We start from the raw sequence: 21,914 nt of genomic DNA, 5'->3' as shown, positions 1-21,914 counted from the left end.
CGAGCCGCCCCTGGATCCCGGGTTTGCTGAGACCAAGATCTACCGCTTAGGGCGGGGAGGCAGTGGGGCCGGAGACCGCGCCAGTTCCGCAAGTCCTGGGGCTCGGAGGCCTCCCAGCCGCGAGGCCGCTTCCCCACGCAGTCGAGGACTGCCTGGGGCCGGGAGGCGGCAGGGGCAGCGGCTGCCCAGGCCTCCAGCGGCCACCGCCTCCTCCGCCCCTCCGGCCGCGGGCCCGCGCCTCGTGCGATGCTCGGGCGGCCCGGGGCGCTGGGCTAGGGCACTGCAGCCGGGAGCCGCATCCACCCGCGGGGCCAGCCGCGGCCGCCCCGCCGCCCCCGCCTCGCCGAGCTCGGGAAGGTGCGCCCGGGAGGCACGGGGGCGGTCGCGGCGGCGGGAGGTGCCGCTCCCGGGGGCGGGGGGCGGGGGGCGGAGGGCGGCGGCGGGGGCGGCGAGGGGGCGAGCGCCGGGGTCCCGGGCCGGGAGCGCGTCCGTGTCGCCCGCCGCCCGGCTGGGGCTGGGGAGGGTCCGGGGCGCCCACGTGGTGGGAAAGTTTCGAGACAGCAAAAGTGGCCGGCATTGCGGGGCGGGGGGAGGGGACGGCCGGCTCGCCCCTCCTTCCGCGGAGGCAGAAAGGAGAAAGCGGGGGGAAGCGGGGGTGGGCGTGGGGAGCGGGCGGCAGCGGCTTGAACGGATTCCGCCCCCCCGGGCGGGGGAAGCCGGAGCGAGGAGGCGCGGACGGGCCCCTCCCGCACGGCCAGGACGAGACTCGCTCACCCCCCCCCCTTTTTTTTATGCCAACGTCTATCTCAACGCGCGCGCACATACGGAGATTGTGCGGCTTTTTTTCCCCCTTGGGAGCAAAAACGAGGAGAGTAAAAGAAGAGAGGGCAAAGAGAAGAAGTCCTCGGCAGCTCCGCACCGCGTCGCGGCCGCCACCCTCCGGCTCTCCCCGGCCCTGCGGAGCGCCCGCGGGAGAGGAGCCGGGGCCCCCGCACCGGGGACGCTGCGAGACTTTGAGGCGCTCGAAGCGAGCTCGCCCCGCCGCCGCCGCCGCCGCCGCCGCCGCCGCCGCCGCAGAGGCAGGGCGAGGAGGGCCCGGCCTCCGCCTCGCCTTCCCAGCCGGCGCCCCGCGCCCCGCCGGCCCGCGCAGCCGGGCGGAGGGAGGGAGGCGGCCGGCGAGAAGGCGGCGGAGCGAGGCCCCCGGAGCGCGCAGCGGCCCGCCCGCCCGCCGGTGGATGCGGCGCCCCGGGAGCCTGGGCACAACTTTGCCGTGTGACGCGCCGCGAGGACCTCAGGGCCCGCGGCCGGGGGCTCCGCGCCGCCTCTGAGCCGGGCCCCCGCGCCCCGCGCCCGCGCCCGCGCCCCCGCCCCCGCGCTCGCCCCGCTCCGCTCCGCCGCCCGCCGCCCGCCGCCCGGCCCTTCCCGGCGCTCAGGTGCGAGCGCGGGGCCCCGCCGCAGCGCCCGCCGCAGCGCCGCGCCAAGCCGCCCCGGCTCCGCTCCGCCGCCTCCGGCGCCCTCGCTTCCGTCTCGGCCAAGTTGCGTCGACCGGCCCCTTCGCCACCTTCCCCGCGCGGCAGCCGAGGAGCCGCGGCCGCCGCTTTCGCTTCACCGGAGCTGCGGGCTGCGGGCCCCGACGCGGAGAGGATGGGGGGGAGGCTGCAGATGCCGGGGCGCCCGGAGACGCCCGCGCGGCACTGACCCTCCGGCCCCCCTCGCCCGCGCCCCCGGCCCCCGCGGCCCCCGCGGCCCCCGCGGCCCGAGCCCCTTCCCCGCGCGGCAGCCCCGCGGCCCGGCCGCCCCCTCCCCCTGCTAGCCGGCGGCGGCCCTCCCGGCGGGCGGGCGGGCGGAGGCCCGGGCGGGCGCGGGCGCGGGCGCGGGCGGGGGCGGGGCGGGGCGGCGCGCCGGGAGCCCGGAGCCCGGCCCTGCGCTCGGCTCGGCTCGCCTCGCGGCGGGCGCCCTCGTCGCCAGCGGCGCACCATGGACGGGCTGCCCGGTCGGGCGCTGGGGGCCGCCTGCCTTCTGCTGCTGGCGGCCGGCTGGCTGGGGCCCGAGGCCTGGGGCTCGCCCACGCCCCCGCCGTCGCCCGCCGCGCCGCCGCCGCCCCCGCCGCCCGGAGCCCCCGGCGGCTCGCAGGACACCTGCACGTCGTGCGGCGGCTTCCGGCGGCCCGAGGAGCTGGGCCGGGTGGACGGCGACTTCCTGGAGGCGGTGAAGCGGCACATCCTGAGCCGCCTGCAGATGCGGGGCCGGCCCAACATCACGCACGCCGTGCCCAAGGCCGCCATGGTCACGGCCCTGCGCAAGCTGCACGCGGGCAAGGTGCGCGAGGACGGCCGCGTGGAGATCCCGCACCTCGACGGCCACGCCAGCCCGGGCTCGGACGGCCAGGAGCGCGTCTCCGAGATCATCAGCTTCGCCGAGACAGGTGGGTCTGCCCCACGGGCGGCCGGCGGCGGCCCCGCGCCCCGCGCCCCGCGCCCGCGCCCTCGCGCACCCCGCTCTCCCTGCGGGGCTGGCCGCAGCCGCCGGCGCACCCCCACCCCCCCCCCCCGCCCGTGCGCCCCGTCCGGGTGCCGTCCTCTTTCCCCGGGCAGCGCCCCCCGCCCTTCCCGCCCCCCCCCCCGCCCCCCGCCCCGGGCCCTCCACCCCTGCTCTCAGAAATCTGCCCCGGCGCCTCTGGGCGCGCATCCCCCTCCCGGCAGATGCGTGCGGCCCTGGCTCCGCGGGCGCTTGCTTGGCGATTGCTTAATGTTTTTGTTTCCCACGATCCGAGTGTAGGCTTAGCAGTGTGGTTGGCGATGTGTGTGCTTGTTGATATCCGTGGGCCGGAGAAGTAAGTGTGTGTGCGCGCGCGTGAGAGGCCCCGGGCCGCTTCCCTCGCCGGGCAGCGTGGGCTTGCCAGGATTGCTGAAGGCTCACTGGGGAGAGCTAGGCAACCTCTCTTCCGATTGTGTGGGCACCGGAATCGGGCGGAAGGCAGGCTTCTCAACAGGTCCCATCATTTACGCAGAGAAAGACGCGGCTCGGGGGCAGCCCCGTGCCTCTCGGCTTGCCTGGCAGCGGCAGCAACCCCCTCGCCTGAGAGCCGCAGAGTTCCTAGTTAACAAAGGGTAGGAGTCCCTTCTGGAATTTTCTACCGGCCCTGGATTTGCACATTTCTACCACTGTCCAAATATAATAATCGAGAGACAGAAAATCTTTCGGAACTTTAAAAGAAGGAGGAAAATGTGCCGGCGCTGAAATGCTGCAAGTGCTTTCCACTCCGCTGTCCTTTTCAGGACTTGAATGAGCCAGGCTGGCTTTTGTGCCTGGAGCTCAGCCCCATTTGTGCCGAGGGGACTGCGGAGAAGGTCGCAGAGGGGGAAGCCCTGGTGCGGGCAGGGCGGGGGTGGGCAGGGAGCTTGTGTGTGTGTTGGGGCGGGGAGCGGTTGTGTCACCAGGCTGAAAATGCCCCCCACCCTCCCAGGCAGCAGGCAGACGGTGCTGGTGCCGCCTGGGGATGAAAAGGGATGAAAAGTTTTGCATGGCCGGGTGTGGAGAAAAGCAGAGACAATCGGACTGGTTTGTGCTTAGAAAGAAATGCATTGCTGTTTTAGCTGTCCGACCGAGTCAGGGAAAGCTCGACATGCAATTAGAGAGCTTGGATTAAAAGGTGCTTTGGGGCCCAGAGTAGAAATGTGATTCTGGAAGGTCGAGGAGGCCTTTTGGTCCCGGTGGCACAAAATGACAGCGGGGGCTGGTATATTTCTGGTCCATTTCACGGAGCCAGCTCTTTGACTTATAAATAACAGATTCAGGTCACAGGCAGCTCGTCCAAGACCAGCTTTTAAGGCTGCACTTTCCCCCATTTCAAAGTCAGATGTCAGTGTTATTAGAGGAGCCAGGCGAGGCCTGAGGAGGGGGCTGCAGGGCAGTGGTAGGAGGTTTGATAAAACCAGCCACGGCCACACAGTTGCCTTATTTGTTCTTCCTGGAGGAAGGAAAAAAAAAAAAAAAAAAGGAAGAAAAAAGTCCAAATTGTCAGAAGAGTCACTGCAATGTAGGATGAGAGAGTAGTTGTGTCTGGGTTGGCATGGCCTCTCTTCTTGTTGAGCTGAATTATGGAGGAGACTAACAAGCCAGTTCCCCTTTCCCTTGGCAATTTTGAACGTGCCATTAATGGGGAGCCAGCGTCTCATGAAAGGAGCGGACCTCAAGTTTCAAGGCTGAATGTCCTGTCCCTTGGAACTAGTCAGAAACGAGGGCTGCTCTTTGCAGCCTGCAAAGCACACGTTCCTGTGTTAGAAATCTGAGCAGAGCTCGCTTGTTTGCAGTGGAGGTTCCACTGGGGGTTGGATCAGATCATGCTTAGGTAAACACTGGGAAGAGGCGGTAGGTGGCTCAGCTCGATTTTGCAATGCCCTGAGTTAACCAAAAGAAAAAAAGAAAAAAAGAAAAAAAAAAAAAAAAAAGAAACTACCTTTCCACTGAAACAACCCACCCTAAAATCCTCAGTGCGATCCTGGTTTTGTTTTTCAGATTTCACAGATACCCATAACAACTTGTTAAGATCTTGGCCTCCTGACAAGTTCCTCTGTTGAGCTTTGAGGCCTGACAGCCTGTCTCCAGGGAGCCCTGGCCTGGGAGAGGTGAGGCAGGATTTTATAGGCCTGGACCCTCCAGCTCCAAGCTGGTCCGGGTTTCTCAATGGAAAACGATTTTCTCTGCCTCTCCCAGGTTACAGTCAGAGGCCCTGGCCCCAGGAACAGTATTTCTGGTCAATAACGTTTTCCAGCTGCGTGGCAAGTTCACATTCCAGCATCATGCAGCAGAGTCTCTTTCCCCATTGCCTCGTGTTCTCCTTGAATTAACTTGGCCTGCTCTCCCACCTCTCCGCAGATGGCCTCGCCTCCTCCCGGGTCCGCCTGTACTTCTTCGTCTCCAACGAAGGCAACCAGAACCTGTTTGTGGTGCAGGCCAGCCTGTGGCTTTACCTGAAGCTCCTGCCCTACGTCCTGGAGAAGGGCAGCCGGAGGAAGGTGCGGGTCAAGGTATACTTCCAGGAGCAGGGCCAGGGCGACCGGTGGAATGCGGTGGAGAAGAAGGTGGACCTCAAGCGCAGCGGCTGGCACACCTTCCCACTCACGGAGGCCATCCAGGCCTTGTTTGAGCGGGGCGAGCGGCGGCTCAGCCTGGACGTGCAGTGCGACGGATGCCAGGAGCTGGCCGTGGTGCCCGTGTTCGTGGACCCCGGTGAGGAGTCGCACCGGCCCTTCGTGGTGGTGCAGGCGCGGCTGGGGGACAGCCGGCACCGCATCCGCAAGCGGGGCCTGGAGTGCGATGGCCGGACCAACCTCTGTTGCAGGCAACAGTTCTTCATTGATTTCCGCCTCATTGGCTGGAACGACTGGATCATCGCACCCACCGGCTACTACGGGAACTACTGTGAGGGCAGCTGCCCGGCCTACCTGGCGGGGGTCCCTGGCTCCGCCTCCTCCTTCCACACGGCGGTGGTGAACCAGTACCGCATGCGGGGCCTGAACCCCGGCACAGTAAACTCCTGCTGCATCCCCACCAAGCTGAGCACCATGTCCATGCTCTACTTCGATGACGAGTACAACATCGTCAAGCGGGATGTGCCCAACATGATCGTGGAGGAGTGCGGCTGTGCCTGACCACACGGCAGGGCTGCGGCGGTGGTGGAGGGGCGCCAGGGCCGGAAGGGTTCCCCCCAGCCCCCGTGGGGACCGCCGGGTGCCCGGCCGGCTCGGCGCGGTCCTGACGTGGGGCTGCCCGGAAGGCACCAGGGCGAGGCCCGAAACGTTTTCCTACTACTTCATCGAGCAATCAGTCAAAGCCAGAGCAAGAACCCTCGACCGACGTGAGATACTTTCAAATGCACACGTAGACACGCACAGCCAGACGCATCCTGCCACCCACACAGCAGCCTCCAGGATACCAGCAAATGGATGCGGTGACAAATGGCAGCTTAGCTACAAATGCCTGTCAGTCGGAGAGAATGGGGTGAGCAGCCACCATTCCCACCAGCTGGCCCGGCCACTCTGAATCGCGCCTTCCGAGCACACATAAAAGCACAAAGACAGAGAGACACAGAGAAAGAGCGAGAGAGGAGAGAGAGAGAGAGAGAGCACGGGAGCCACAGAGAGGAGAAGCAGATGCGGGGGTGGGGAGTGTGCGGACAGGCAGGAGGGCTGCGTGTCCCCCTTTGCTTGTGTGCAAGGCCTGCCATGCCTCAGCATCTCCTGGCTCAGACACGTTGGCTTCCTTCCCTGCCTGGGATCCTTCATGCTGCAGGACCAGGGGAAGCCTGTCTTTTCCCACCCTTGTAGAGGGAAAGAGGCCCAGAACGGACACAACCTGCCAGAGACTGCAGAGCCGTGGCAATGACCCTTTGACTGTTGCTTGGGTCCCTGGCGTGACTTATATGTGTGTTTGTTTTTGGGGTAGGGAGGGAGGGAGAAGAGAAGGGTCTTAATTTGATGCTTTAACTGATCACTAGCAGCTGACAGGTCATTCATTCCAGTTGTATAATTGAAAAGGGACTTTGCTACCAGGTATGACCTTTTAAGTTAAGATTTGAATTGTTTTACATGGGAGGAAAAAAAGTTGCAATCTGTGCCCTTCACTGGGCATATTCCTCTAGGACTGGTTGGGGAAGGGGTGGAAATGATGCCCTAGGCAAGGGAATGAGCCCAGAGGAGGAAACGGTGGAGTGGAGGCATTCTGGAAATGCTTGCGTTGGGGAAGGGGGGGTGCCCCCCCCACCCCCAGCAGGGTTTGTGGCAGGGGAACAGTTTAGCCGGTCTTGGAGAGCTGGGGAAGGCTTTCCGGCTGCTTTGCAGAAGTTGCCTGCGTGGGTCCCGGCCACCAGGGCCGGCCATGGACGCGGCCCCCGCCTGCTCGCCTGCCCGCCTGCCCTTCCTAGCACTTGCCGACTTGCCTGAACGCACATGATATAGCACTTGCCCATCTGCGTGTGTCCAGAAGTGGCCCTTGGCAGAGCACTGAACTCGCTCACCCCCAGATGTCCAAGTGCCACGTGAACTATGCAATTTAAAGGGTTGACCCACACTAGACGAAACTGGACTCGTACGACTCTTTTTATATTTTTTATACTTGAAATGAAATCCTTTGCTTCTTTTTTAAGCGAATGATTGCTTTTAATGTTTGCACTGATTTAGTTGCATGATTAGTCAGAAACTGCCATTTGAAAAAAGAAGTTATTTTTATAGCAGCAAAAAAAAATACAGTTAAATGTATTATACATAATTTTGGAACCAAAGAGGCCAACAGATCAGTTTTAATTTTTATTAGATGGTGAGGCCATCTTATATGAGGTAGACGTTCTGAACAATCCCTTGAGTGGCCTGCCAACGTTTCAGGGTATAAATGGATTTTGTTTATTCAGTTTGATGTGTCTTTTCTATCTTTACACACCCAGAAGGTACAGAAAAAAATGACTATGGTAGATTGCAGGTGTGCGTCCTTAAATCCCCACCTTTATGTTTATTTAATAAAGCTCCCCTTAGGTTCTGTTTCATAATAATTTAAAACCAAACAATTTTCCCATAGACTTGCTGTTAAAGTATTTTACATCTGTGTACAGTTTAAGAAAATAAAAGACGGAGTGCCACGGGCTTCCTGCCTTGTGTGCTGTGCGGGGCGCTGGGGTCTGGGCTGGAGGCGGTGGCGGGAGGAGGGTGTGGCCGGCCGGGTGTCCAGCTTTGATGCCCGTCGCCTCCGCGGCTCGCTCCCGGCACTCTCTGAGTCCTTGCCACGAGCACGGATGTCACTCAGAGACTCTAGGAAAAATGGCAGAAGATCAAAATGAAGGACAATTAGCAAATTCATGAATTACACATTTGTTTACCCTCCCGGTCCCCAGACTAATTATGTTTTACTAAAGCCACATCTATTACCACTTGAAAGTGCCGGTTTAAGCCCCCATCCCTGGAAGGAAATGTAGAACCTGGAAGACTGGGAAGCCCACCTGACCTGCAGGCCCACCCCATGCACTAATGCAGGTGACGGTAACCCAGAAGAGGCTAGGACTTTAGGGCAGAAAGGTGAACAGAAACCGGGCCCAGAATGTGCTAATTGTCCTTGCTTGTGGAGATTTTAACTGGTGGTAGTAGGTGGTGGTTTTAGCAGTGACAACTGTCCAGCTGCTATGGCGGGTAGGACTTGAGATAGCCACGAAGTGCTGTTTTGTATCATGCTTTCTGAGGGTTGGGGGGAATGGTTTCATGTTCATTTTCCTGAATTTGGAATCTGAGGCTCAGAGAGGTTCAGAGCTTGCCTCGGGTCACACAGCTGGGACAGGCGCCTGGAGCACTTGAGCCCGGGTGCGGCTGGCCAACCCATTCCACTGGGAGAACTGCCACCCTAAAGCCCGGGCCTTCATTTGAGGCCCTGCAGGGCCAGTGGGGTTGCTCCTTGGTTTTTGGGTCACATGTGGTCTTCCCAGGGAAAAAAAAATATTTGAGTAGGGCAGGACCTTACAGATTGATCCAACCCCATTAAGGGGACAATGGGGGAAGTGATGGAGAGCTGTGAGCAGCGGGAAGGACATATCTCAATTCACACCGCCGACTGGTGGCAGGAGGCCGCATCTGGCCTCTGTCTTTGCCTATCTGCAGGAGCTGCTGCCCTGTCAGCCTCTTGTCCTGAGGGGTATGTTTGTTGATCTGCAAGGTCTTCAGATACGATACAAGGTAATAGCAGCAAAGAAGAAAATTTCATAAAGACCAGCCTGGCCCGGGCATTTGAGGTGTAGGTCAGGATCCAGCTGGTTCTCTGCAGTGGGCTCCATCCAACTAATGCTGGTTGCTCTCGGTCCTCAGTCTAGCCCCTGCCCACCCCCGGCCCAGGAACTTTTGCGGGCAGCCTCCAGGATGCCTCTACAGTTTGGATGTGGGTCATGTCTGGGGACCACCTCTGGGGCTGTGCTTCACAGCATGGACCCCACAGTAGCCCCGAGAAGGGTCTGGGACTCTGAGGGTCATGAGGCCAGCAGGCTGGCAGACACTGTCTCTGAGTGGTACTCGGCTGCCCTTTGCTGGCAGGTGTCCCTGCGGGCTCCGGCCCTGCTGGGACAATGGGAGTTGGCAGTAACTTTTCCTGACAGGTGCAGTGAGGCCAGGCATGCACCCCCCATCCCGAGGCCTAGTGTTCTTGCTCAGTAGGGACGTGATGCTTCCTTCCTGTGCTTCTGAGGCCATAAGCTCCCCTGTTCCTTCTTTCCCATGTAGGTCTCAGCCCTTTTCTGCCAATTGCTCATTCCCATGCTCTGCCCTTATCTTCCCAGTGGACCAGCTCCGGGGGGGGGGGGGGGGGGCCTGGAGAGCAGGCCTGTCACACCGCCTTCCAGGTCCCGTGCCTCTGACCGAAGAGCCCTCCTGCTCTGCCTGAAAGTTCTTGTCCTTCTTCGGGCCACCAGGCTGTTAGCCTCTCATAGGGCCAACCGGCCAGCTAGGGCCAGAGGCTGTTACCATATCCACCTCAGATGTCTCCATCACCCACCCACTGCGATTCATGAGATCCCACCATGTCAGATGCACCCTTGGCTGATCTTCAGACACACCCTGCGTCCTCAGTGACTCAGTGGAACCAAACCTGAGGTGGGGGTATAGGAAGCCGGCTGCAGTGCAGAAAGCCCCTTGTTCTGTTTTGTTTTTTTTAAGATTTTATTCATCACACACACACACACACACACACACACACACACACACACACACACACAGAGATTGGCAGAGACACAGGCAGAGGGAGAAGCAGGCTCCACGCAGGGAGCCCGACGTGGGACTCGATCCCTGGTCTCCAGGATCACACCCTGGGCCGAAGGCAGCACTAAACCACTGAGCCACCTGGGCTGCCCCGGAGAGCCCCTTGTGCAGACAGCGCTATACCTACCACCTCTCTCTTCACCCCCATTTCCTGGATGGGCAGACTGAGGGGCCATTATACAGAGGCTCCAGGGGTGTCCTGTATCTGTTTTCCCTCCCAGCCCTCTGAGAGTTTGGCTTCAAGTGGAGCACACCAGGGGGGTGGGGGGACAGGGACTGCTCCCCAGCCCAGGGCAGAGGCAGCATTTAGGAGGGCCTGTTATGTGCCAGAGCTTGCATGCATGCTCCTGCTACTGGGGGTGACACCACTGCCACCTGGTGCAAAGGCTGGGGTCCCTGCCACGGCTCCAGGCAGGGTCTGGGACAGCGACTCGGGCAGCTCTTGCTCCGTGGCTGGGCTCCTGCCTCACCTGAAATTCCAGCCTGCCCAGCACGCAGCTAGCACGTCCTCTGCAAGGCCCTGTGGGAATTCTTGCTGGGAACCCCATAAGGAGCAGGCAGAGCATCCCCTGCAGCTGCCTAGACCTCCTTCCAGGGCAGGGACGAGGGGTGGGTGGGTGTAGGCTGCCACCAAGCCACGAGACTGCAATAGGCCAAAGAAAGGATGCCCATGTGGGCAAAAGAGCAGAGAGCAGGCACCTTTCCCGTGGGCAGAGGCTCCAGGAGGAACCTCGGCCCGTACTCAGCTTCCAGTGGGATGCCTTGAACAAATGATGAGCTACCCAGGGGCCCTGCAAGATGAGCTGTGCCACCTGTAGGTGAGTCGGGGTGTGTGGCAAGCTCTGGGGGCCTGTGGGCTGTGGGGTGAGCTCGGTGGTGCCGGGGGTTGGGGGGGCTGTTAGTGGGAGTGGAGGGGGATTTGTGGGTGAGGTGGTGTGATTGCAGGTGTGACCGTCTGCATGTAAGCTGTGGTGTGTGTGGGGGTGCGAGACTATGTGTGTGGCTGTGTGTGAGCTGGGGGTGTGTGGGTGGCTGCCTCCGAGGCTGTGTGGGGGAGTGTGCATATGTGGTTGAGTGTGAGGCCGTGTGGGCTGTGAGACTGCGGTGGTGGGGTGTGGTCGCACGGTTGGTCGTGTGTGTTTCTTGCCTTTTTGGTGTTCTTCATCATGAGGTAATGTACCTGGCCGGTTACATGCTTTGGGATCGGGGTGGTTATATTTGTAAATTTGGCCTGTGGCTGGCGAGCCCCCCTGCAGTTGGGTCAGGGGGCACAGGCACCATTTCTGTGACCTGTGTGGTTGCCTTCAGTGTGGTGTCACCGAACCCTGCTGCCCTACCCTGGTCACTCAATGCTGGGGGTTGGGGGAAGGTGTCACCATGCTGTTCCCGCAGCTCTGAGGCAGCAGCAGTTTAAAAGTAGAACAGTACCAGGACGCCTGGGTGGCTCGGCGGTTGAGCGTCTGCCTTCGGCTCAGGGTGTCATCCCGGGGTCCCAGGATCGAGTCCCGCATCGGGGTCCCCACAGGGAGCCTGCCTCTCCCTCTGCCTGTGTCTCTGCCTTTCTCTCTCTGTGTCTCTCATGAATAAAGAAATAAAAATCTTAAAAAAAAAAAAAAAAGTAGAACGGTACCCTCTGGCCATTTAATCGCTCAACAAACTCTTTCCTGGGTGCTGTTCTTCTGTGCTGGGGGATCATCAGTTTGGTCCTCATAACAATCCTGGTTGGAGGGGGAGCAGGTAATATTGTCCCCATTTTGCAGATGAGAAGATTAAGGCTGAGAAAGCTATTCACGGAAGGTGGCACAGCTCATAAGCAGCAGAGCTGGGATTTGTCCCCAGGGGCTCTTTCCGAAGTCACTTAGAGCCACTAGGCTGTCCAGTGGGAGGGGTAAGGGAAGACCCAGCTGTCCTGGGGCCTACCTGGAAGAGAAGAGAGGCTGGGGCTCAAGGTTTTCTCTCCTCCCTCCCACAACTCCTGACCCAGACTCCGGCCTAGCATATCAGTGGCATCCGTGCACTGAGCTGTTCTTCTGTCTATGGGGACTGCCACCCATACGCCATCCCTACTCCTCCGTGGCCAGGTGGGTGAGACGGCTGCTGGGTCCGATTCTTAGAAAACAGATATGGATTGAGCAAAGCCGAGTGGGGGTGCAGGAAGCCGGTGGCTTTGCCTCTGGATCCAGCGGTGGCCGGGGAGGCAGTCTGCACAATGTTCCATGAGCACAGGCGCTGGAAACATGGGTTTGGGGCCTGCCCACCCGGTTTTGTGATCGCAGCCCAACCTAGCTTCTCAGTGTCATCATCTGTAAAATGGGGCAATGGCAGTGCCTACCACGCAGCCCAGAGGCTCAGGGGCTTGTCATGAGTGTTGAGGTGCTCAGAACAGTGCCCGGCTCCGGCGTGGTTTCGCTGGTGCTGTTCTCAGTGTGCTTCCCTGAGTCAGGAATGGTGCCAGGTGCCCCACACGAGAGCCCCGCCCTTCCTCCTAGAGGCCCTCTCTGGGACACTTCATTCATCCCTAGTTATTCATTCAGTGAATATTCACAGGGGCTTGTGACACTGTGGACATGAGCTAGCATTTATTGAGAACGTACAGCCATCGGTTGTAATGCTTCACAACCGGGTCTGGTTAATCTTTACAAACTCCCCGTTTGGCAGGTGAGGTGTACCCATTTTACCGACGAGGAGGTGAGGCTCGGGAAGTCGAGTGCCTTGCAGGAGGCCTCATAGCTATTCCAGGGGCGGAGTGGCGTCCGTGGCCTTCCAGACACTGCCTCCTCTCCCTCTAGTGTTCTCAAGAGGACCTCGGGGCCACTGAGCCCCAGGAGCTGGGGGAGGGTGGAGGAGGCAGGAGGGAGAGCTGCTGTAGGGCCAAGGGGACCCAGGGCTGCCGCGGAGTGTGCCCTGGAGAGGCTCTTCAGGAGCCCTCAGCAGCCCCCAGCCCTCCCCCCACTCCCCCCCCACCCTGTGCCTGCCCACCTGCAGGTCCCGGTGAGAACTGCCGCTCTGTGAACAGGCACGGGGACCTGTTGGAGGTCACTGCAGACCTGCGGACCCCCAGAGAATCTGATGGGGGCAAAGACCCGCAGAGGTGTGGAGAAAATGCACAAGAGCCACATTAGCAAATGGGATTTCAGGGATGGATTCCTAGCCCCCCTCATTGAGGCAGGGGAGAAACAGAGGCAGAGAGAGAGGATTGCAGAAGGAGACATTAGCACACCCAATTACAGGGACCCTCCAAATCCACGTCAGCTCGCAGGGCTTTTTGTAGCCAGACATTCCTGCTGGCATCTTACCTCCTGCTCCAGGTGGGCTCCTGTTCTGTTCCCTCCTTACCTGCTTCTTTCCACCAGGCCTTCCAGCCCACTTCTGCTCCCCAGGCCTCCCCTGCCCAGCCCCTTTTAGCCGTGTGTCTCCTTCCCCAGCCCCAGGGATGGTGATGGTGGGGAGCATGGGGTGGGTTCCTGGGTGCCGATTCCAGCCCTGGTCTAGAATGAGGGGTATGGGAGGGCTGGATTTGCCTGACTCACTTCCCTTCCTCATTACTGTGGGGCCTTTGGGTGGAGCACAAGGCCCTGGGGTCCACCAGTGGAAAGGGGAGACTCTCATTGGCCTCCGTGTGCATGTGTGTGAATCTGAAGACATCTTCACCCTCTGGGGAGCTCCAAGCCTTGTGCAAGAGCCCTGGTTTTTAGGCCACTTGGGAACCCTGTCATTGACCCAGTAGGAGTACAGCCCCAGGCCTCAGGGGACAGTCTCAGGGTGGTCTGGCCATGTGTTGGAGCTTTGGGGCATCATCTCACTTCTCACAGGAAGCCTGGGAGAGAGGCAAAGTCTCTGCTGTTCACCCCATCTGCAGCTGAGGCTCTTGGGGCCACCTCCCACTCCCGGGGCCTCAGGGCATCCTGGGCAGCTAAGTGCTCCACATGGGCTCTGACACTGCTTCTTAACTTTCCTGCTGTGGGGCAGGCCCTGAGGACACCCTGCAGCTCTGTGCACCCTGAGGACACTCTGCAGCTCCGTCTGGGCCTCCTCCTTCCCTAACTGAGAGCAGCTTCTGTGACCCTCTCAACATTAACAGCACAAGTGGCCTTCATGTGGGTACATCCCTGGAAGGGGAAGGAGTGACACCTCAGACCCATTGTACGTAAGTAAGTCGTTCCTTTGGGGAATGGCCGGTATGGGAACCAGGGAGGGGCTGGGGCCGCCTTGGCCCTGCCAGAGGCTGAAGGCTGTGCCCGTCACCTGTTTGGTGATGGCAGCCACACAGGTCAACACTGCAGGTGGGCGAATCACAGGGTCTTTTCCCCAAACATACTCAGGGCATTCTCCCGCCTTCCCTGGGTAATAATTTAAGCAACACTTGGTGGACCCGGTTTCTCCCCTATATAAAATCCTTCCAGGGCCCCACAGCCCCAGAAAGAAGTCTGGTGGCTCCTGGGCTCACCTCCCCACCTGGAGCCTGCAGGCCCCTCCTCACCCTCCACGCTCAGGTGTCAGCGCCCATCCGCAGCTCACCACCTTCAGCTCTGTGCCTCCAAATGCCCTTTGCTGCCCCCAACACCTGTTCTCCCCCTTTTTTCTCGGGTCATTGTGCTTCACCCTTTGGGGCTCGGGAGGGGGAGCCCTGACTCCCAAGGCTCAGGGAGCTTCCCTCCAGTCTTACCTGCATGGTCATGGACATACCTGCCCGGAATCTAGGGGAAGAGAGGTTCACCACGGCACCGTCCTGAGACTGGGGCAGAACTAGTGCTCAACTGCTAAATGAAGGAATGTAATCACGCTCAGGGGGAGAGGGTTGACCCCACTCACCCATTTCCCTGATGGAGCAACTGAGGCTGAAGGGGCCAGCTGGTCCCGGGGAGAGGCTCAGCTGGCTAAGACCAAAAGCTAGCGCTCCTGGCCGGATTGGCAGTCCTGACCACGCCTTTGTTATTTTTCTTCCTTTTAAGAGCACCCGTGCCCCACAGGTGACTCATGCAATAGCATTTCAAAAGCCTGTAATTTGCTCTGAGTGTTCAGGCTTCATGGTGAAGCACTACCTCACGTAGGAGCTTCTGCTGTTGCCCTGGGCAAATGCAATGCCCATCTGCCTGGGTGGCAACGAAGGGCCCAGGCTCCAATAACTTTATTGGAGTCCTTGTTGGCTTCCTGGTTCCCTCCAGGGGCTTGTAGCACCCCCGAAGAAGGCATCCCTCCCTGCCCTGGGCTTCTGCTCCTGGGAAAGTATGGTTCGCCACCCGAGGGTGTCTTATAAAAGCTCAACTTTAATTAATCAATCACCAAGAGATGAATTGGTTAATGTGGGCCCCGCTCCCCCATGGGTGACTGGCACATTAATGAGTGTCAGTTATTTCAGCATTAAGAATTAATGCTCCGACCGTGCCGAGAAGGAGTGGAAAGTGCACAGTGCCGAGTCGGCTCTACGGACCAGCCCACCACCCAGTGGGGTCCACTGTCTTCTCTAGGGGGTCTGAGCAAGGCCTCAGGGCAGTGCGTCCTCTTTGCTATTTCGGTGTGAGGAAGGGCCCTGGACGAGGGGTCAGGGAGCTGGACTCGGGAGGCAGACTGTAAGCCTCACCAGGGCAGGGGCCCCATCTGCTTGTGCTCTTGTCTCCCCAGCGTGGGATCAGGCCTGGCACATAGCAGGTGCTCTCAGTAAATCCCTGCTGGTCACTGCCTTATCCTGGCCCTGCCACTCAATTTGATCTCAGGTGAGTTTTTTGCCCTCTCTAAGCCTATACTTTTCTTGTTTGAAACTAGATTGGACTAAATGGTTCATTCATTCATTCATTCATTCATTCATTTCTCTAGTTATTCCTTCTTTGTTCTCACTTCATTTCTTAAATGCCTATTATGTGTCAGTACCCCAGAGCCAGCACTTCTCTCTCCTTGAGAACAGTCACCTGCAGCTCCCATAGGCCCCTGCCACAGCCAATAGCCATTCCCTTGGCAGAGACAAGGCCCCGGGGCTCCAGGATGGCATTCAGAGGGGCAGGTCATCCTGAGCCAGCTTCACATGAACTTCATGTGAACTTCGGCTCCCAGGCAGTCACCGGGCATGCCCTTGACCTCCTCTTACGGGATTATTCTGTGTCCCCTGGTGGCTGAGGATGCCATGGCTTTAGCCATGGGAAGTTCAGAAGTTTTCACACAGTGTTTCACCTCTTCTGAGTGCCCGGCTGGGATATGCTCTCACCTATCACCCATCTTGGAACGGGCAGGGACAGATGGCTGGCTTGGCCTGAAAAGAGATATCTAGGCTGGCTGCCTTGGTGTTGGGAGGTTAGGTGGTCTCCCCACGAAAGTAAAAGCTAAAAAAGGAGTTCCCATTCTGTTTTGTCTTCAGTGAGTCATGGGAAGGCAGGTCCCAGGATTCAGTGTTTTAGGAGGTGGGGGTGCGGGAGCCTGTTGTGGAAAGCAGATGCCCCAGAGGTTGGTTAGGTCATAGAACTGTTGAGAAGCCCATCCAACCTCTCATTCTGTAGAGGGATAACCATGGCACAGAGATTGCAGACTTGCCTGAGTCCCCATAGCTAATGGAGCTCCACTGAGCAGCCCAGACTCTTGCCCAGTACTTGCTCTGTGCACAGGGCTACGGGGGTCCCTTCTAAGCAGAGTCGAACCCTCCAAGATGTGATCCTGACTAGCATGTGATACACAGGAGTGTGCATATTGTTCCCTAAAGCAAGAGGTGAGGCTATAGGAGTGCAAAGAAAAGCTTTCTGGAAGAGTCAGGTCTTGGCCACATCACCCCAGGGCGCCTCCCTGCAGCCCCTCCCTGGGCCTGGGGCTCTCTGCAACTGTGGTTTCCCAAGAGGGGAAACCCACACAAGCCAGTGGCTAAGAGCTAAGTAGACAGTGGTGTGGCTTTCCATACTTGAGCCCCACCCTGTCCTAGCTGTGTGCCCTAGGGCTAGTTACTTAACCTCTCTGTGTCGCAGTTCCCTTATACAATGGAACTAATAATAGTGTTTACCTTCCAGGCTAATTGTGTGGATTAAATGAGACAATAATAATAATAGCTGCCACTGACTGAGTGCTCATAATGTGCCAAGAACTCTTCTAAACTTTTGACGTATTTTCACCCAACTAATCCACCACAGCTCTAGGGAGTATTATTATTTCTATTCAACAGGTGAAGAAACCCAAGTGCAGATGGTGTAAGTGACTTGCCCAGGGTCACACCATCTGATATGTAAGGGCTACAATGAAGTCTCAGGTCCCAGGGGACACTGGGCTCTGGCTTGTGGGGTCTGCACCCTGCTGGCCTCGTGAAGTTGGCTCATTGTGGGGAATGAGTCAAACCTCCTCTCCCCCTACCCTGCCTGCCCGAGCTTGGAGATCCCAGGCTAGTCTTGTCAGGGCCACCTAGGTGACCGTGACCTTCCTTCCAGGCCAAGGCTGAGATGGGGTTCTGGGATTGTTTTAGGAAATCATAAAGCAAGCATTCTAGTACCATTTCCCCAGAAGTTCATGGCCTCTTATTCTCTGTCTTTAGTTACAAATCTTCTCCTTTAGTAGATGCCCATGGATTCCCGTTGCCATCCATAGGGGACACAGAGCCAGGCACGGATTGGCAAGCTGTGATAAGGGACCCTAAGAGAGAATGCCCGCACAGCTCATTATTGAAGCTACGCTCCACTGTGGAACCAGGTTGCCCAGGGCTACCTGACCCCTGAGAAAGCTCCTAGAATGTTCCACCCTATGGATAGGGGATTGGGGTCTGGTGCCCTCACAATGCCATGTCAATTCCAGAACAGGGTTTGGTAAAACTACGGCCAGCAGGCCAAATCCACAAGCTACAAATGGTTTTCGCATTTTTAAATGGTCGAAAACAAATCAAAAGAAAACTATTGCATGACATGAACATTATATGAGATACAAATTTAGTGATTGTAAATAAAGTTTTATTGGCATACAGCTAGCTACCTCATTCTTTATATATTAGCTATGACAGAGACCCATACAGCCTGCAGAGCCTAAAATACTGAACCTGAGCCTTCATAGGGAAAGTTAGCCCACCCCTGATCTAGACGCCTCTTTGCTTGGGCAGATGTCCCGATGTCCCAGGAGCCCACTGCAGTGTTCCCCCTCCATCTTTCTTCTGGGAGCCCCTCCTGAGAGGCCACCACACCTCCAGGACTGTCCCATGTGGATGGGGGCAGTGGAGGACACATGACCCTGGCCAAGACAGCCACAGTCTGCTGAGCATTAAAGTTCACAATAAGTGAGGCCCTCCAAAACATTTAGAATGAGGGGCCCTGGAGGGCTGAGGGTGCACTCTGTGATTCCTTAGAGCGCCCCCCACCCCCAATGCCCAGCACAGGGTTGGACTAGAGAAATGAGAACCAGATGGCAAAATAGACCTACCATATGATCTAGCAATCTCACTTCTGGGTAGGTAACCAAAGTATGGAAAGCAGGGCTCAAGGAGGTATTCACACACCCATGTGCACAGCAGCATTACTCACAGTAGCCCAAAGGTGGAAGTAACCCAAGTGTCCATGGACAGATGAGTGGATAAACACAATGTGGTGTCTATGTAATGGAGTATTATTCAACCTTAAAACGTAAGGGTGTTCATTCACGTGCCACAACAGACGTGAGCCTTGAGGACATCATGCTAAATGAAATAAGCCAGTCACCGAAAGACAAATACTGTATAATTCAATTTATATGAGGTACCGAGGACGGTCAAATTGATAGTCAAAGTCATAGAGAAAGAAGTAGAAGGGTGGTTGCCAGGGGCTGAGGAAGGAGGCCTGGAGAGTTGTTGTTCAGTGAGTAGAGTTTCAGTTGGGGAGGATGGAAACAGTCTAGAGCTGCATGGTGGTGATGGTTGTCAACAGATGAATGCACTTAATGCCACTGCATTGCACGTTTAAAAATGGTCCAGGTGGCAAATTTTATGTTACATATATTATGCGAAGATAAAAAAAATTTTTAATGAAAAAAAAACCCACTAGCTCACCCACAAAAGCCCCGTGGGCAGCCCCATTTATGGCTTCCTTGGCAGCAGATATCCGCGTCTTCTTGCTCACCGACCCACCTCACACCCTCTCCAGGGGGCAGATGCTCACAGGCGCACGTTGTCTTGGCCTGCTGCACCTATGAAGTTCTCTCTGTGAGTGAGTGGGTGTTTGCGACCTGCCCCTTCAGATGGCAGACCTCACCTGGAACTGGATCCAGAAGCAGATGTCACAACCAGCCCCCAAAACCCTGGAAATGGTGCCAAGCATGGCCCCTAAGGGAGTACGTTGCCTAAGGATCCTCCCTAGAGAAGATCAGTGTTCCCACTGCTGGTGCCAGGTCTGCGTAAGGCTGAGCCACCTCAAAGAATAGCCCGGCCCGGGCCAGCTGGTTGGGGAGAGTCTGCAGGACTCACAGTCACCAGGGGGCCCATCTAGAAGAGCCACCACCTTCTCCTTGCAGACCTGAAGGGGGATGTGAATCTGCAGGATCTGAGCAGCTTCTCTTTGCCAGGCACTGAATAGGGATTTTCCAATCTCGTTTTATTCTCCAATTACTCAACGAACCGTGGGCACTGTGAGTTCCTGCCTATCCTGCAGTTGCCTTGAGGCCCCAGACCAAGGGGCTTGAGGAGATCTGGAAAGGCTTGGAGCCTGGACCCCTGCCCAGTGGGGCTCTGAGACCAAGGGGCTGGGGAGGGGTTGGACCGGCACCAGGACTTGCCAGAAATGCTTGGCATCCATCTATAAATGCTTTCATGAAAACTGCGCTGCCTTGGGCCTTACATATGGGTGCTTAGCCACTGGTGGGCAGAGCCCAAAGGGGTGGGCGGTGCCTAGGCCAGAGCAGGTAGCTGAAGAAGACCCGTGGAGGCCCACGCAAGGGCAGCCGGGTGAGCCAGGCATAAGAAGGGGAACTGGGCTCTGCACGGTGGCTTTCTGAGTGCTAGCCATGGTTCTAAATGCATGCATGAAATATCCTCTGTCAAACCTTCTGTCTGGGACCCAAGAGGCTCTTGTAGGAGCCCACAGGAAGGCATCTAACCACGCCCAGAGGCCTTGGAGTGGGGTTGTCAGGGAAGTCTTCCTGGAGGAGGTGGTCAGGGAACCAGGTCTTGCTGGCTAGGGAAGAGGGTAGAGGGCAAGTTGTGTTAGAAAGCAGATGTAGGAGGAGCAGAGGCCCTGCAGTGGGTGGCTTTGGCCTTTAGAGCTCTCCACTCCCCTGGCTTCCTTCACCCCTAGCCAGGTCTCCAGAAGGCTGACCTGCCTCAGGGAGGTGCCCACGACCCCCTGCCTTTCCTGCTGCCTTCGGGACCTCCTCTCCTCCCACCGTCCCTCCTTGGGGCCTCTTCCCAGGCGATGTCCCAAAACCTGATTCATCAAGTCCTTTGGCAGAGTAAATTGATGCAAGAGTGCCCCTTCAAAGGAAGACTCACATTTTCTTTCTTTTTTTGTTTTTTTAAAGGAGTATCATGTACTGGTAGTTTCATTATCATTATTGTAAGGCATATTTGCTGAGAGAATTAGGAAAACATATCAAAGTAAAAGGAAACATAAAAAATGTCATTAAATATTAATTAAAAAGTGCCTTAATCTCAGCAACCAGAGGGTGCCCACTGTTAATGTGTGGGACTGTGTTGTGTATGCCTGTCTGCAGGGAAAAGCTGGCTTTTCCCACCCATGTGAGAGTAAAAGCTTTTCCTCCAGGGGATCAGGCATTCTGGCAGAAGCATTTAGATGGCTTTCTCTTAATTTAGAATTTTTTTCCCATTGTTTGATACTTAGGTTGTTTCCAAATTTTCTCCTTTGTAAATAACACTATGGGGAACATCTTGTAGCACTGTGTTGTCGATGGGCGTGCTTATGGGCTGCCAAGAACGGTTCTGTGATGGTGAGCGACCCACCTGGGCAAGCAAGCCCCGGGAGTGCCTGGGAGCAGAGTTCCTGAAACGCTAGGGGCGGACCTCCAGGGCCCTTGGGGTCTGTGGCAGCAGACTCTGGTTAGTGGGTCTGGGGCAGGGCCAGAGATTTTATATTTCTGTGGAGCTCCCTGGTGGGAGCCGGCACTTTGAGCAGTCAGGTCTTTTTGAGGTTTTCCCAGGAGGCCACTAACCAGGCGGGGATGGGCTCTGGGGAGGGTCTTTAACTCAGGACTTCTCAGTCCTGGGCACTTTGGGAAGCACAGGCCCTTTGGGAGAGGGTGTGTGTGTCCTGAGGGTCCCGGTCCCAGGCAGGTTTGCAGTCATGGTCTCCACCCTACACCCCTGCACTCCCAGAGCAGCCTGGATGTCTGTGGTTCTCAGCTACCCTTGGGGATCCCCAAAACTCTCATGTGGCCAGCCTCCCTCTGGTTCTGTTGTCTGTGATAATGCCAGCATTGGTTGGCTTGGGTCATTCCTCTCCAGCCCCTGGGGCCCACAGAGGTGCCTCCTTTCCCCCTTAGTAGAGGACACTAGTGACAGGTCTGATTTCACAGGAATTGACTAAGAGAGTCCACAACATGGGGTGGGGGTGGGGGCTCAGGAGGTAGTGGGCCTTGATAGCTTTTAGTGTTGTGGGCAGTTGGGTGACCAGGATCAGGGCATAGGTGGAGCAGTCTTTGCCTGACTTTCCCTATCCTGTGGCCTTATCTGTCCAGTGTTCTCGGGCTCATCTCTGGATCCCTCTATTCATTTCACAGCTTCTTACCAGTGTCTGAGTGCTGAGGCTGTGGCAGGGGCCAGGGCCATAGTGGATGTGGTCCCTGTCCTCTCAGACCCCATTGTCCAGTGAGGGTGATAGATTTGAGCACATAAATAGGAACCAATGCATGTAAATAATAACAAATGCCCTTGCAAGCTATAGGCAGGTAGGCCTACTTCAGAGTGGACAGGTCAGCTGAGTGCTGAGGAAGGAGCTAATCATGGAGCTGTGTCAGGGGCCAGGGCCTGGTCATGCTGGGGTGTGTGTGTGATGGAGCACCTGGGGGTCTCTGGCAAGGGCAGAGGGTCACCTGCCTTACGTTTCCAAAGACCCTCCCAGTGGCTGTGTGGAGAACGGACCTTCGCAGGACGAGGAGGTGAAGGCAGCCCAGCCAGGAGGCTCTTGCACTCAGAGTTCATGTTGCTGCGACCATGTAGTGGTGAGAAGGTACCCAGGAAAGGCTGCACTCAGGCGG

The 21,914-nt window shown here is 57.8% G+C and overlaps 1 protein-coding gene and 2 long non-coding RNA genes across 3 annotated transcripts; 2 read left to right on the top strand and 1 right to left on the bottom strand.

Moving 5' to 3' along the window:
- Positions 1-1,962: 1,962 nt before the first annotated feature.
- Positions 1,963-7,638, top strand: INHBB (inhibin subunit beta B). The gene is made up of 2 exons (XM_025429083.3): positions 1,963-2,425; positions 4,879-7,638. Exons 1-2 carry the CDS (start codon positions 1,978-1,980, stop codon positions 5,652-5,654), a joined length of 1,224 nt encoding a protein of 407 aa, XP_025284868.1. The 5' UTR covers positions 1,963-1,977; the 3' UTR covers positions 5,655-7,638.
- LOC125753017 (uncharacterized) lies at positions 2,650-4,731 on the top strand. Its single transcript, XR_007403823.1, has 3 exons — positions 2,650-3,110; positions 4,519-4,628; positions 4,717-4,731. It is a non-coding gene; the product is annotated as an uncharacterized LOC125753017 (long non-coding RNA).
- On the bottom strand, positions 6,570-17,452 carry LOC125753016 (uncharacterized). The gene is made up of 2 exons (XR_007403822.1): positions 17,245-17,452; positions 6,570-7,802 (listed from the first exon to the last, which is right to left on the bottom strand). It is a non-coding gene; the product is annotated as an uncharacterized LOC125753016 (long non-coding RNA).
- Between the last annotated feature and the right edge of the window lie 4,462 nt (positions 17,453-21,914).

The sequence above is a fragment of the Canis lupus genome, chromosome 19 (genome assembly GCF_003254725.2).
Source record: "Canis lupus dingo isolate Sandy chromosome 19, ASM325472v2, whole genome shotgun sequence".
NCBI classification, from domain to species: Eukaryota; Metazoa; Chordata; class Mammalia; order Carnivora; family Canidae; genus Canis; species Canis lupus.
This window is presented reverse-complemented; position numbering and strand designations above follow the sequence as displayed.